This window comes from Sceloporus occidentalis, unplaced genomic scaffold (assembly GCF_023333645.1).
Source record: "Sceloporus occidentalis isolate IW3139 unplaced genomic scaffold, rSceOcc1.0.p SCAF_132, whole genome shotgun sequence".
Classification (NCBI taxonomy): domain Eukaryota; kingdom Metazoa; phylum Chordata; class Lepidosauria; order Squamata; family Phrynosomatidae; genus Sceloporus; species Sceloporus occidentalis.
The window spans coordinates 2,092,027-2,104,159 of record NW_028317112.1 but is presented as its reverse complement, the minus strand read 5'-3'; the positions used below and the strand labels follow the sequence as shown (position 1 = coordinate 2,104,159).

The 12,133-nt window shown below is 41.1% G+C and overlaps 1 protein-coding gene across 1 annotated transcript; it reads right to left on the bottom strand.

Annotated features, from left to right (window-relative positions):
* Positions 1–8,554: 8,554 nt before the first annotated feature.
* Positions 8,555–11,486, bottom strand: LOC149281455 (non-histone chromosomal protein HMG-14-like). The gene is made up of 6 exons (XM_089499305.1): positions 11,472–11,486; positions 10,232–10,267; positions 10,113–10,142; positions 9,948–10,004; positions 8,885–9,016; positions 8,555–8,599 (listed from the first exon to the last, which is right to left on the bottom strand). Exons 1-6 carry the CDS (start codon positions 11,484–11,486, stop codon positions 8,555–8,557), a joined length of 315 nt encoding a protein of 104 aa, XP_089355431.1.
* Positions 11,487–12,133: the final 647 nt, after the last annotated feature.

The following is a 12,133-nucleotide window of genomic DNA, read 5'->3' as shown; positions in this document are numbered from 1 at the left end:
AGCAGGTTTTTTCAGTAGTTTTTTTATGATGAATAAAAGATTTTTCATATAAAAGTGACAAAATGTGGGTTTTTTTAAATTTTTCATCATATTTTATTATTTTTATTATAGGAAATTACATGATATGAAAAAAATAACATATAATAAGAAAGCCCTTCTTGTCCTGAAAAAAACAATATATAACTTGTGTGGGTTCAGTAAATGAGTTAAGAGAAAATTACAGCTAAACAGAAACACCGCAGAAACGATAAAACAGCCATTGTCACGAAGGGTACAAAAAAATAGAATCAGCCTTTGTCACGAAGGGGTTAAACAAAATAAAGTTAAAAAATGTTCGCTAGAGAACTCTGGCTCCACTTGCAGGTTGAATACAGGTACTGCATTCAACCTTGCAAGTCAATGGAGTCCACCTTGCTAAACACAATGTGATTAGTAAAATATTCAAAAAAATAATTTAAAAAATATGGCAAAAAACAAGCTTAAAAAAGTGGTAACGTTCAAAAATAATTATGCATCAGAGGAACCATCCAGTTCCAGCAAAATGTAAAAAAAAGTCCAAAAAGAATAAAATAAATAAAGTTTATTATTATGAACAAGTGCTAAAATTAGCACTGTATCTTCCCAAAAATCTTGACATGGAAAGAGTTAACGTAAAAGCATTTCAAATACCGAAGGGGTGTCTAATTTAAAAAAAAAAAAAAAAAAGAATGGTTTGATGGGGTAAATTGGAGTGGCCAGGTTCAAAGATAGGGCATAGGGACAGACTGACCAAAATGGAGAAAAAAGCACACACTTCCAAAATGTGGCCTTTTAAACCCAAACACCAGACAAACCCATGCATGGGTGGTATCACTGTATTCGGGAGATGTTTCTGAACCCATATTCAGGTGTTGTTTGATAGTGATGTATACCTGGAGCTTTAAATTTATACCCGAAGTACAATTTGTGTGAATTTTTTTAAAAAAAACATTACTACCACAAACTTTGGCAAAGGCTGGTGGTAGAATCTCATGTATGGAAAGGGTTAAATACTACCATTTAAAATACCTTGGGGTGTCTAGTTTTCAAAAAAATATAGGGTTTGATGAGGTAAATTAATTGGCCAGCTTCAAAGATGGCCCTATTAGGACATGAGGGCAGTAGGACCAGATGTAAAAGTTCCAAGTAAAAAAATGCGCTCTTCCTAAATGTGGCATTTTACCTCCCAAACAATCCCAAAAAACCCATGCATGGGGGGTATCACTGTAAGTGTCTAGTTTTCAAAAATATATGGTTTGATAGGGTAAATTGCATTGGCCGGCTTCAAAGATACCCGAAATAGCACATGGGGCAGAATGACCAGCTTTGGAAAAAATGGTTTTAAAATAGCAAAACGCTACTTGTACTTATTGCCCAATAACTTGCAGAAAAAAGCAAAAAAAACATTGGGTGTTTCTAAACTCAGGACAAATAGTAGAATCTATTTAGCAGTTTTTTTCATGAGCTTTTTTTGGATGAGTAAAAGATTTTTCGGGTAAAAGTCAGAAAATTTTGGGTTTTTTTCCAATTTTTCATCATATTTTATAATTCTTTATGGGAAATTAGATAAAATGATCAAAAAAACAATATATAACTTGTGTGGGTACCCGAAATGAGTGAGGAGAAAATTACATCTAAACACGAGCACCGCAAAAGTGTTAAAACAGCCCCGGTCCCAAAGGGTACAAAAGGTAAAAAACAGCCTGGTCCTTAAGGGGTTCATAATAAACTATGACTGAGAAAAATGCATTTTTTGTTTTTATTTCCTTTTAGTTGCCAACCTGTCCCCTAGTTATGCACATCTGCCCCACGGCTTTTTACTCTGCCCCCCTGATGTGCCACTCTGCCTCCTTGATATGCCTTATACGACCTATATTCCAGTTGGCCCCCTCATATGCTTTATACCCCCTACATTCCACTCTGCCCCTCATATGCCTTATACACCCTATATGCCACTCGGTCCCCCTGATATGCCTTATACTCCCCTATTTACCACTGCCCCCCTGATATGCCTTACCCCCCCCAACTTACCGATGCATCCCTTGACTTGGCCCCCGTGCTCCAGACTCCCTGGTGTCAAGTGAGGGCAGACAACCTCTGCTGCTACCCGGGACTTCCGCTGGGGCTTCTAAGACTGAGCTGATGATCCAGGTCTCCTGCATCGCTGCAGGGGATCCTCGTCTCTGGCAGCGAAGTGACGTCTGCTCACTGACAACCTCCGCTGCTGCCGGCTGGTACTTCCACCGGGGCTTCTATGATGGAGCACCGGAAGGTCATGTGGCGCCGGCGCGCCTTCATAGAAGCCCCGGCAGAAGTGCCAAGAGCAGCGGAAGTTGAGGATCCAGGTCCCCCGCAGCGCTGCGGGGGATCTGGATCTTAGTCTCATAGTCAGACCTCTATTTGAGGTCTGATTATAAGACAACCTTGATAATAAGACAGGGGTATTTTTCAGAGAATTTGATCTGAAAAAAACTCGTCTTATAATTGAGCAAATATGGTACTTGTAATGAACACGTCATCAGAGACATTATATCCATTCTAAGACCTTTTTTACAATAATATAAGCAAATTCAACTTTTCTCGCCTTTCTTCATAACTAAAGTGTTCCATTCCTCTTATTAACTATGTCCCCCCCCCCCCTCTGCGCTTTTTCAAGCTCCATGATGTCCTTTTGCATATTGCAGGTGGGATCTTACCATTGTCTTATACAGAGGCAAAACTAGATTTCAATCTCTTGAGCCAATATCTCTTTTTATACATGCCAATATCCTACAGTCTCTCGCAGAAGCTGCCTGATAGTAAACACTGTTGCCAAATGTATTGTCTACAATTATTCCCAAGCCCTTTTCAGTTTAATAATTTCTTTTTCCCGTTTCAAGTGTAATTTAAACATTGATTTATTTTCCAAAAAAATGCATAACTTTGCATTTGTCAACATTAAATCTCACCTGCTACTTGGTTGTCCAGTGCTCCAATCTGAACAAATCTCCTGGCAGGGAAGTCACGTTTAGTCCAGACATTCAGCAGTCCTTTCTCTCTCCATCTCGGTCGTGGATCTCGTAAGTTCCCTCATACTTACCGTTGACATCTCGGCTCCTGATGTGACCAATGCCCTCCTTACGTGATCGCTGTGTTTCCTTAGATGACCTGCGCTCGGCAGGGTCCTAGTTATAACATTTTTTGTGGAGTTTATATTTTGGAATATCCTCATTAATTCCACAATGTAATGTAGAGAAAGAATAGAAATGTGAAACAATCCAGAGACAAGGTTGCAGAAAAGGGATATTGTTGTATTTGTTTTAGGAACGATAAACCAAAGAAGTCAGCGATGCCTTATAGCGGACCAACGTTTATTGAGTAAGCTGGTGAAACGACCGCCCCAATCCTTCTACTTCCTCGTATCTCCAAGTGTCCTGAATTTCTACTATATGCCCCACTAACTGATTCCAACTGTTATCATTTATTACTAATGAATACTCAATTACCAGTAATTGGTAGAGCATCTTTAGCTGCCATAACAGACAGAATGTTGGAAGATTCGAGTCCATTCTTCCTGGCAGATTTGCTCCAAGTTGATTGGATGTCGCTAGTGGACTGGAGTCTTCGAATAGTGCCACAGATTTTTAAGATCAGGACACTGACTTGGCCACTCTGGGATAATTCAACCTTTTTTGTTCTTGGGCCACCATACTGTGAGGCACGGACAATGTTAGGTTTGCACCAACTTATGACTTTTGACCAAAAGGATGTACCTTGGTCATACCTAACCTCAAATGATACTTTTTGAGCCGTTTCGCACTTGCCACCTTCACATACAGCCAGAGCTTGTAATCAGTTTTGTGCAGAGCTCTTCAGAAGGTTGACGCCATTACTTTGTAGGTCCTTCATAGCGATTGATGGACTGTCTTTGGCTTCTCTCACAATTCTCTTTGTTTGAGGGCTGAGTTTGAAGGAACATCCTTTTCTCATAAGTTCACGAGGCAGCTTCCACTTCCTGATTATAGATCCAACTGGTATCACTGGAACACACTTGGATATGATTGTGCGCCCTCATGGTGTTCCTTAGCTCTAACTTCTATAGAACGTTCTTTGGTCTTCATGTTTCTTCAGATCCTCATTCTGACCATCAATCTTTCTTTGTATCTTAAAATATGGCAGCAACTTTAATCACAGGCGGAGGCCAATGATGATGTAACGATGTCCTCATTAGGGCAATTCCTTTCACAAGCTCGGGATCAAAAACGTATTTCAGCAACATATTATTATTTATTTTTTCTTAAAGCAATGTAACCTTACAGTAAGTGATTAGGAATTTCAGTGCTTTAAAATCTCACACAGAATGACATTTTAGTGAAACATTTATAATTTAGTAGTGCGAGAGATTATACCAATGAGCAGATTATGTACTACTAGTGTGATAATAAATGTGGAGTAATAATGGCAAGTCCGCCATCAGTGTCTGTAGTAATTACTGTGCCAATTAACGAGTAACGAAAGGCGTTTGTACAGAATAGAATTAAACATAAAGGATACGTGTATACAAAATGACTGGTTCTTCTTTTATGTTTTTTTTTTTGCAGTAATAACTTGATTTAATTACCTGTTTTTTAATAAAATGCAGGAAGTTAAAATATCTAACTACTTCCTTTTTTTGTTTAGTCTTCCTGCAGCACACAAATTTTGTGAAATCAAAATTTCAAAACTCACGGATGGATCTGGTTTCATACTTAGGTTTAATTTCCCCAATTGGTTCCCTCCATTTGTATTTTACTTGTAACGTTCCCTGCTTGTTTTCTTACATAGAAACATAGAATCCGCCGGCAGATCGGCCCCATTCGGCCCCCGTCTAGTAGGCCGTTTCTCCTGCTGTAAAGACTCAAACTTTAATCAGTCGTTGGTTTCGTCTTGGGTTCAGGAGCCGTATGTCTATCCCATGCATGTTTAATACCCTCACTGTATTACCCTCTACCACTTCTAATGGGAGGCTGTTCCACTTATCAACCACCCTCCAAATAAAATAAAACTTAAATACATTAAACTGCCAACCTTCTAGTTTTAGATTATGGGCTCTTGTTCTAACATTTCTCCCGAAATAAACTTCCTGCGCATGCTGATTTGTTTGCAAATATACAATTCTTCTTGTAATTTGCATTTTATTGATACTTAGGGAAAGAGTAATAAAAAATCCACCAATGAGTATACGCCGATCAGCCGTAACACTATGACCACCTGCGTAATATCACGTCGGTCCCCCTTTTGACCCGTTGAGGCGCGGACTGCACTTGCCCTCCGAAGCTGCGCTGTGGCATCCGGCGCCGAGATGTTAGCAGCAGATTCTTTAAATCCTGTAAGCTGCGAGGTGCGGCCCCCATGGACGGCCACATGATGAAAAAGAAACCGAGATTCATCAGACCGGCCACCTTCTTCCATAGCTCTATGGTCCAGTTCTTTTGCTCACGTGCCCATTGTAGGCACTTTCGGCAGTGGTCGGGGGTCGGCGTGGGCTCCCTGACTGCGTGTTCTGACTCCTTTCTATCAGAACCAGCAGCGCCCCGGAATCTGCTGGTGTTACACAAATAAATGTAATGTTGTGCATCTACGCCTCTTTCAGTCTGCGGAAACCCGTAACCGATGCTCTAATAGCATAAAGCCGATTCACAATTTCCACCGACTATCATTGAAACATTGTGCAAAATTTGCGCCCGCCGTCTCACCAGCCGTTATTTCTTTGCACTAACCTGCTAAAACTAAAACGATTTTTATGAACATTAATGAACATTATTCAAGCAATATGAAATATAAAAAAAATTGTAACAATGAATCCAAAAAAAATGCAAGGATCCTAATATTAACAGACGCATTAGGCTCGTGGGATTATACCACCTATGGGGCCAAATGCTCAGGAAGGAAAAATCAAAGATGAGAGATTCCAAGATGGTCCAAAAAAAAAAAATTGTTTCACTGCAAAAAAAAACCCAAAACACACAAAAACATAATGCGGGTCATTAAGGCAAAGGGGAATCGGGAGACCAAGATTTTAGAGACTATCTTAAGGATGTTTTGCCCATTGCTGGGTTGTGTTAAAGTTGCAGACATTGCATCTTTTTGCTCCGGACCCAACAAATGTTTTCTTGCCCGTTAACACAAGGGTTAACATACACACACATTATATATGTGTATATATATATATATAGATATAATATATTTCTCCAGCTATAGGAGGTCCACTTTCATGCATTAGAGTTGGAGGGATCGTCTAAGCGTTTACCCCATCATAGCTCAGCGGTCTTGTTGCAGAAAGGATCATCATACTAGATTTATTAACCCCTTAAGGACAATGGGCGGTCCCAAAACCCATTGAAAATAATGCATTTTGAGCCCTACATGTACAGGCTTCGTCATTAATGGGTTAAAAGGAAGTGTAAGCACTATACATAACTACATTACGGTATACAGCACTATTTAATGGACATACGGGTTCCTTAGTGGGACTTCAACAGTAAACACTGATAGCGAGACATGTCAGATTTATTCTGGATAACTGTTTAATTACATCATATAGCACGTTGGAACACAAGACAATGACATCAGATTTAATCGGCTTTTTCTTTGTAAGATGTCAGCACAGTTTGAAGAACATAAAAAAAATACATATAGCAGTAAGTGAATAGCGGCATCGTCATGAGAACGATCACATCATGCGTTTGGATTGTGGTTATTTAACTAGGACAAGAAAGGCATAAAGAAGGTGAGGGTAACAAGATTGCTTTACAACCAACCGCTACACTACGATTCATATCACAGGGAGCTATGCGTTGAAGTTTATTAGGAGGAAGAGTTGTAGTTATATATGTGGTATACAGTGAAGGGCCAAAACCCAGGTTGCTCCAATATGAATGACTGAGGCCATGTATTGTGTAATTTAATGGAGCCATTGAAGAAATCCAATTTAACTATACATAATACAGGACCAGACAAGCTTTCTGCAGAAGCTCATAGGGCCTGGCCCTCCATAATGTATAAAAGTCATGGCTGAAACCACAAGTCCCTTTAATGATTACTTTTCAGCAGAGCTGATTGATGTAGTGCAAGCCACCACCTAATTGACTCTTTGTAGCTTTAAACTAAACAAGATGGGTGTATTCTAGCTAGTGAAGGGAAATTAATCTTCAGGTAAAACTCACTGGTAACATACCATGGTCATGAGCTACACACTAAACATGGCTGGCAAAGCCCGAGTATGGGTCCTTCTGGTGTTGGGGGGGAGCTTTACATACATGTGCTGTAATGTTACACACCACTAAGCCAGTGTTATACGCAAAGCTTAATTTTAAAATTCATGCACAGGCAGATATTGGCATGGAAGGGCACAGACGCAAGTTCAGACACCGATAAGACGGGGGTGGGGGGTGTTATCAAAAGTTGAACCTATTAGGATACATAAATAAGTGTTTTTTGTTTTTACAGACACAAAACCGACAATTACAGTCCAACAAAATCCAGGTAAATTTTTAACCAGGTTTTATTGGTTTGGTGATAAGTACACAGACACTATCAACAATCTGTACATTTTTTAACTCTTAAACTCTAGAGTGGAAATCTAGGAAAATAAAAACATGTAGTTGAAATCATTACTCTAGCGGCTTCCCCTCCCCCCATCTTAAAGTTAGACAGCTTGTTTTGTAGAAAATCTAGCACCCCTCGTACCAGCATCTTTGATGCGATAAATACAACCCCGTTCTTTCCCCAAGGAGGCAAAACCGAATTTCATCCGAAAAAACAAAAAAACAAAAAAAACGGGGCAAAAGGTTGACGTTGGATCCACCACGTTCTCCTATCCAGTACGCCACATCACACACTACACACGCAAGGAAGTTTCCCCGGAGAGAGAGTCACAGCACTTTTACAAAAGTTACTGAAAATAAAATACCACTACCCAGAAAAAAAATAAAAACAATGTCACAGATAGTACACAATTCTTAGAGGGAGATCCGTCACCAGGGGAGTTTTATTAAGTTGTAAAATTGTACGCAAGACATGGGTACAGAACAGATAAAAATGTTTTAAGACATTTGAAAATGCAGATTTGTTTGAACCAGTCAGGTGCCAGTCTTAGCCGGGAGGCAACTGTCCGAGCTCACAGGTTACATCAGTTGCTATCTTGTCATACAAGAGACAGATTAAGCCGTCGTAGTCACCGGCAACTAGGACATTAGTCAGCCCAAGACCTACACTTCCTCAAGCATAACAATTTCATGCAATATTTTCCGACGGCGGAAAACCAGTATGCGATTACTACTCGTCCTATTAAACACAGGCATTGCAACTCCATCCAAATGGATAATAAAATTATATGGGGAGAAAAAAGAAATATGGAAAAAAATGCGGTGGGATTCCCTCCTATTTTAAAAATGTGTTTTCTAGAATTAAACTACTAAAAAACTTGAATTTACAAAATAGTTGATAAAAATATTCCTCTGAATTGTACAAGGGAGGTACAGGAACCACTGATAAAAGACTTGGTACAAGATGTGGGTTATTCAGACTTTGTTTCCTTGTCTCCTCCATCAGAAGCTGGGGCCTAAAGAGAGAAGAGTCAAGGTTAGAATGACAAGTGAGAAATAAGGCAAGATATACATGGGCTTCGGGTCATTGTAATAAGTTATAGAAGTTTATTAAAAAGGATCATTCCTTAGCTTACCATTAATGTACAGCACTGCTCGATATGATGGTGCGATACAAATCAACAACAATTCTAGCCAGAAGCTACACATTACTTTACCAGACTGCTGCTGCAATTAAACTAATCCTGCTTAACATCTTATGTTAATAAAAAGTTATCTTTTCAGTAATAGAAGCTACTAACCTCATCACTTTTTGTCTCCCCATTTTCAGAAGGCAGATCTTCCTTGGTTTCCTCTTTGTTAGCATCCTCAGTCTGTTTGCCTTTGGCTCCCTTCTTTCCTTTAGCTGGGACTTTTTTCTCTTCAGCCTTTTCCTGCAAAAATATATGGAAACATTTAACATTCACAGCTCGGCCAAACTGACAGCGAGTCTTATCAAGGGAAAAACAGGCTCAGTCTAGAAGCATAAACCTCTGCCAACAAAGTTAAAGCCATTGTAACGTCCACTTCCATCTGCTGGGTAAGCATCTTCTATACCAGGCTACTTGGTATGTCATAAGTGTTAAGTCTACCACAACGTCCAACGGATGCTTAGTGTTGCTCAATACACGCATCTAATACTGTGCAAGCCTCAAATTACTGAGGGAACACAAGTTACACCAGCGCATCACCAACTTGTTGCACAACAGGGCCAACAGTATACCAGGAAATACACACAAGACAAGTGGAGGATGGCATCAATGCAACTGCTTGGATTGCAAGTATAGACCCTACATTGGGGAACTCATGTAATGCTACAATGCCAAGAACTGGTATTTCCAGCCTTATGGGGGAATTTACATTGATGCAGTTCTGCTACACTGCATTTTCCTTAATTATAAACGTCGATGACTGCATGAAGCATTAGTGTTAAAATCAATGAGCAGTTTAACATTTTAGTTCAATACAGCATTAGAATCTTTTAGTAGCGCAAAAAGCATAAACAAAAGTTACATTTGCCACGTCTAGCTTTTCTGCTGGGAACACTTCAATGTTTGAGACACTAAAGCAGGCACTGAAATTACGTGGCAGAAACATGAGGAATAAGGGCTGCGGCTTAGAGAAAATTATCTGCCAAGTTATATTTAACGTACTTACAAATACAATTAATGTATTAAGTGGAAAAAGCGAACTCTGTCTAACCCCCCTGAACCAGACCAGCATTACACATGAAATCAAAGTCATGTCTGCAACGCGCTTAACCCGGTCAGAACCTGCAGCCACTGACGAGAACATTTCTAGTAGAGAAGCAAATCACATACATACCTTTACTGGGGCCTTCTCTTTTTTGGCCTTTGGTTCAGCCTTTGGTGGTGCTGGTTTCTGTTAAAAAAAAGCAAAATACAGAATATTTAAAAAAAAAGTTGAAGGCAAGCAAAAAAAGTGCTTGTTATGTACATAAGAGTTAATACACATAAAATGCATACTTACAGCTGACAACCGTGCCGATCTTCTCTTGGGCTGGGGAAAATAATTTACATATGAGAATATTAAAATAGAAATATATGTATATATATCTATAAAGTGGCAAAAAGATACCAAATTCTTACCTCATCTTTTGCATCCCCAGCTTCAGCTGCATTGACCTATAATAAAAACAATACACGTTAAGGAGGCTTTTCTAGAAAAAAAAAATAAGCTTAATATACTACATATTTATAAACAGCATATAACATGCTTGCTGTTGTGTATTAAGCAAATTGCAATACGCATCTTATGACAATAAGCCTGACCTTGGACAAGACAGCTATTTGCAACAGGTAGTTGGTCCTCCAATGATATTAAACCTGCAGAGGGCGCCAAGCTTTCGGATACAGAGGCAAGACTATTTCCCTCTGTGGTTAGACCAAGTTGGACAGCAGGGGGGTGTGACAAACACTCACGCTGCCTCAGACAAACAAGCACCCATAGCATGTGCATGTAATCTCACTAGCCCACCCCTCCTCCCCCGGAGCGTGGATCATGCCCCGTCTGTGGAGAGGCAGAGGATGTGCTCTCCCCCTGCGCTGGGTCAATTACACACATACACAAAACACTAGGGACTCGATGACTCGTGACGTCAGTCACCTGCTCTCTTATTCGCATGCCCATTGGCTGCGGGTAGCCTGAACGTTCTAGAACGCCTGGACCTCCCCGCCACACGCTGACCAGTACGGACTCTCGAGCGCGGAGGAGAACCCGCCAACGAGGGGGGGTGGGGGGCAGGAATGGCTCAGGCTGAGGGGAGGAGGAAGAAAGCAGCTTTTGCTCCCAATCCAAGTGCGCGCCATTGCTCTTCTATCCGACCCCCCTCTTTCAGTCAACATACGCACCCTCCTTTTTACACAGATCACAACGTAAACAACGCAGACAAAGCAAATTAAAAAAAAAAAGATTTAAAAAAAAATCCCATCACCGAACTCCGTGCAACTAAAATAAAACTCGGTAATAAAAGCGTCACGCAACTCAGTGCAGTTAGCACGCTGCATAGAAAAAAAAATAAAAAAAAATGTTGAAATCTGAGGTAAATAATGAGAAATGGTGTGCAGCGATGCGGAGCGCGGGATACTTCGCAGAGGAATTACGCGAATTAAAGACACCGAAGGAGAACAATAGAGCGAGAGTACTCGCCAAGAATTTGGCGGCAAAACAGAAATTCACCAGGCGGACCAGGTGCACGAGGAAAGTGGTGCAGGAAGGCGCTCTCTGACAGGAAAGCATCGCGGGACCGCCTGCGCCTCATAAACACGGCTCGTCCTTGAGCTCTCCACATCTCCCACTCTGCAACAGAATGTCCCCGAGCCGTCTTACCTTTCTCTTGGGCATGGCGAAGAGTTTGTGCTTCAAACGCTAAAAATTGAAAAAATAAATTACAAAAAAAATCCCAATTTGGAGAAAGCGCGTAAAAACAAAAAAAAAAGAGCGAAAAAAACAAGTCTCCGCGGCTTGCAGCTCCAAACACTAATGGACGCCTGAAAAGCAATCCCTTTCCTCCTGCAGATGGAGTCCTCACAAAGAATACCTCGCTCCCTAGCGCTTGCAAGCGGTTAATATGCCAGCCACAGAACTAGTTCAAACCGGATAGGATCCCTCCGCCTCTTTATCTATTCACCGCTCCAACCTGCTGGGGGCAGGGGGAGGGACGTTACCTTTATCCCGCCCACCTACCCCTGGGATTGGTTCGTCTCTTCTATAGAGCGCCTTTCAAACCATAACACGGGCACCTGTCTGGGTAGGTTAGCCTGTCAGTCATGTGCCCCCCTCCCTGCGCCACAATGTAAGGGGGGGGTGAGACCGGGGGGGGTGAGACGGGGGGGGGGGGGGGGTTGTGTAGTAAATCGGCTTTAGGTAATTTTTTTCCCTCCATCGGGGAGGCTTTTTCACGTTTGTTTGAATCGCTGGTGGTAAATAGAACGAAGCGCGCTGATTGGCTAGAGCGCGCCATGGTGGATGAAACGTCATCATCCTCAGCA

What these genes read in the sequence shown, in the direction of transcription:
- LOC149281455 (XM_089499305.1), bottom strand. An exon ending in AAGAGAAGGCCCCAGTAAAG is followed by an intron (nt 9,017 to 9,947) that starts GTATGTATGTGA and finishes ATATTTTTGCAG; the next exon opens with GAAAAGGCTGAAGAGAAAAA. An exon ending in GGGAGACAAAAAGTGATGAG is followed by an intron (nt 8,600 to 8,884) that starts GTTAGTAGCTTC and finishes TTCTCTCTTTAG; the next exon opens with GCCCCAGCTTCTGATGGAGG.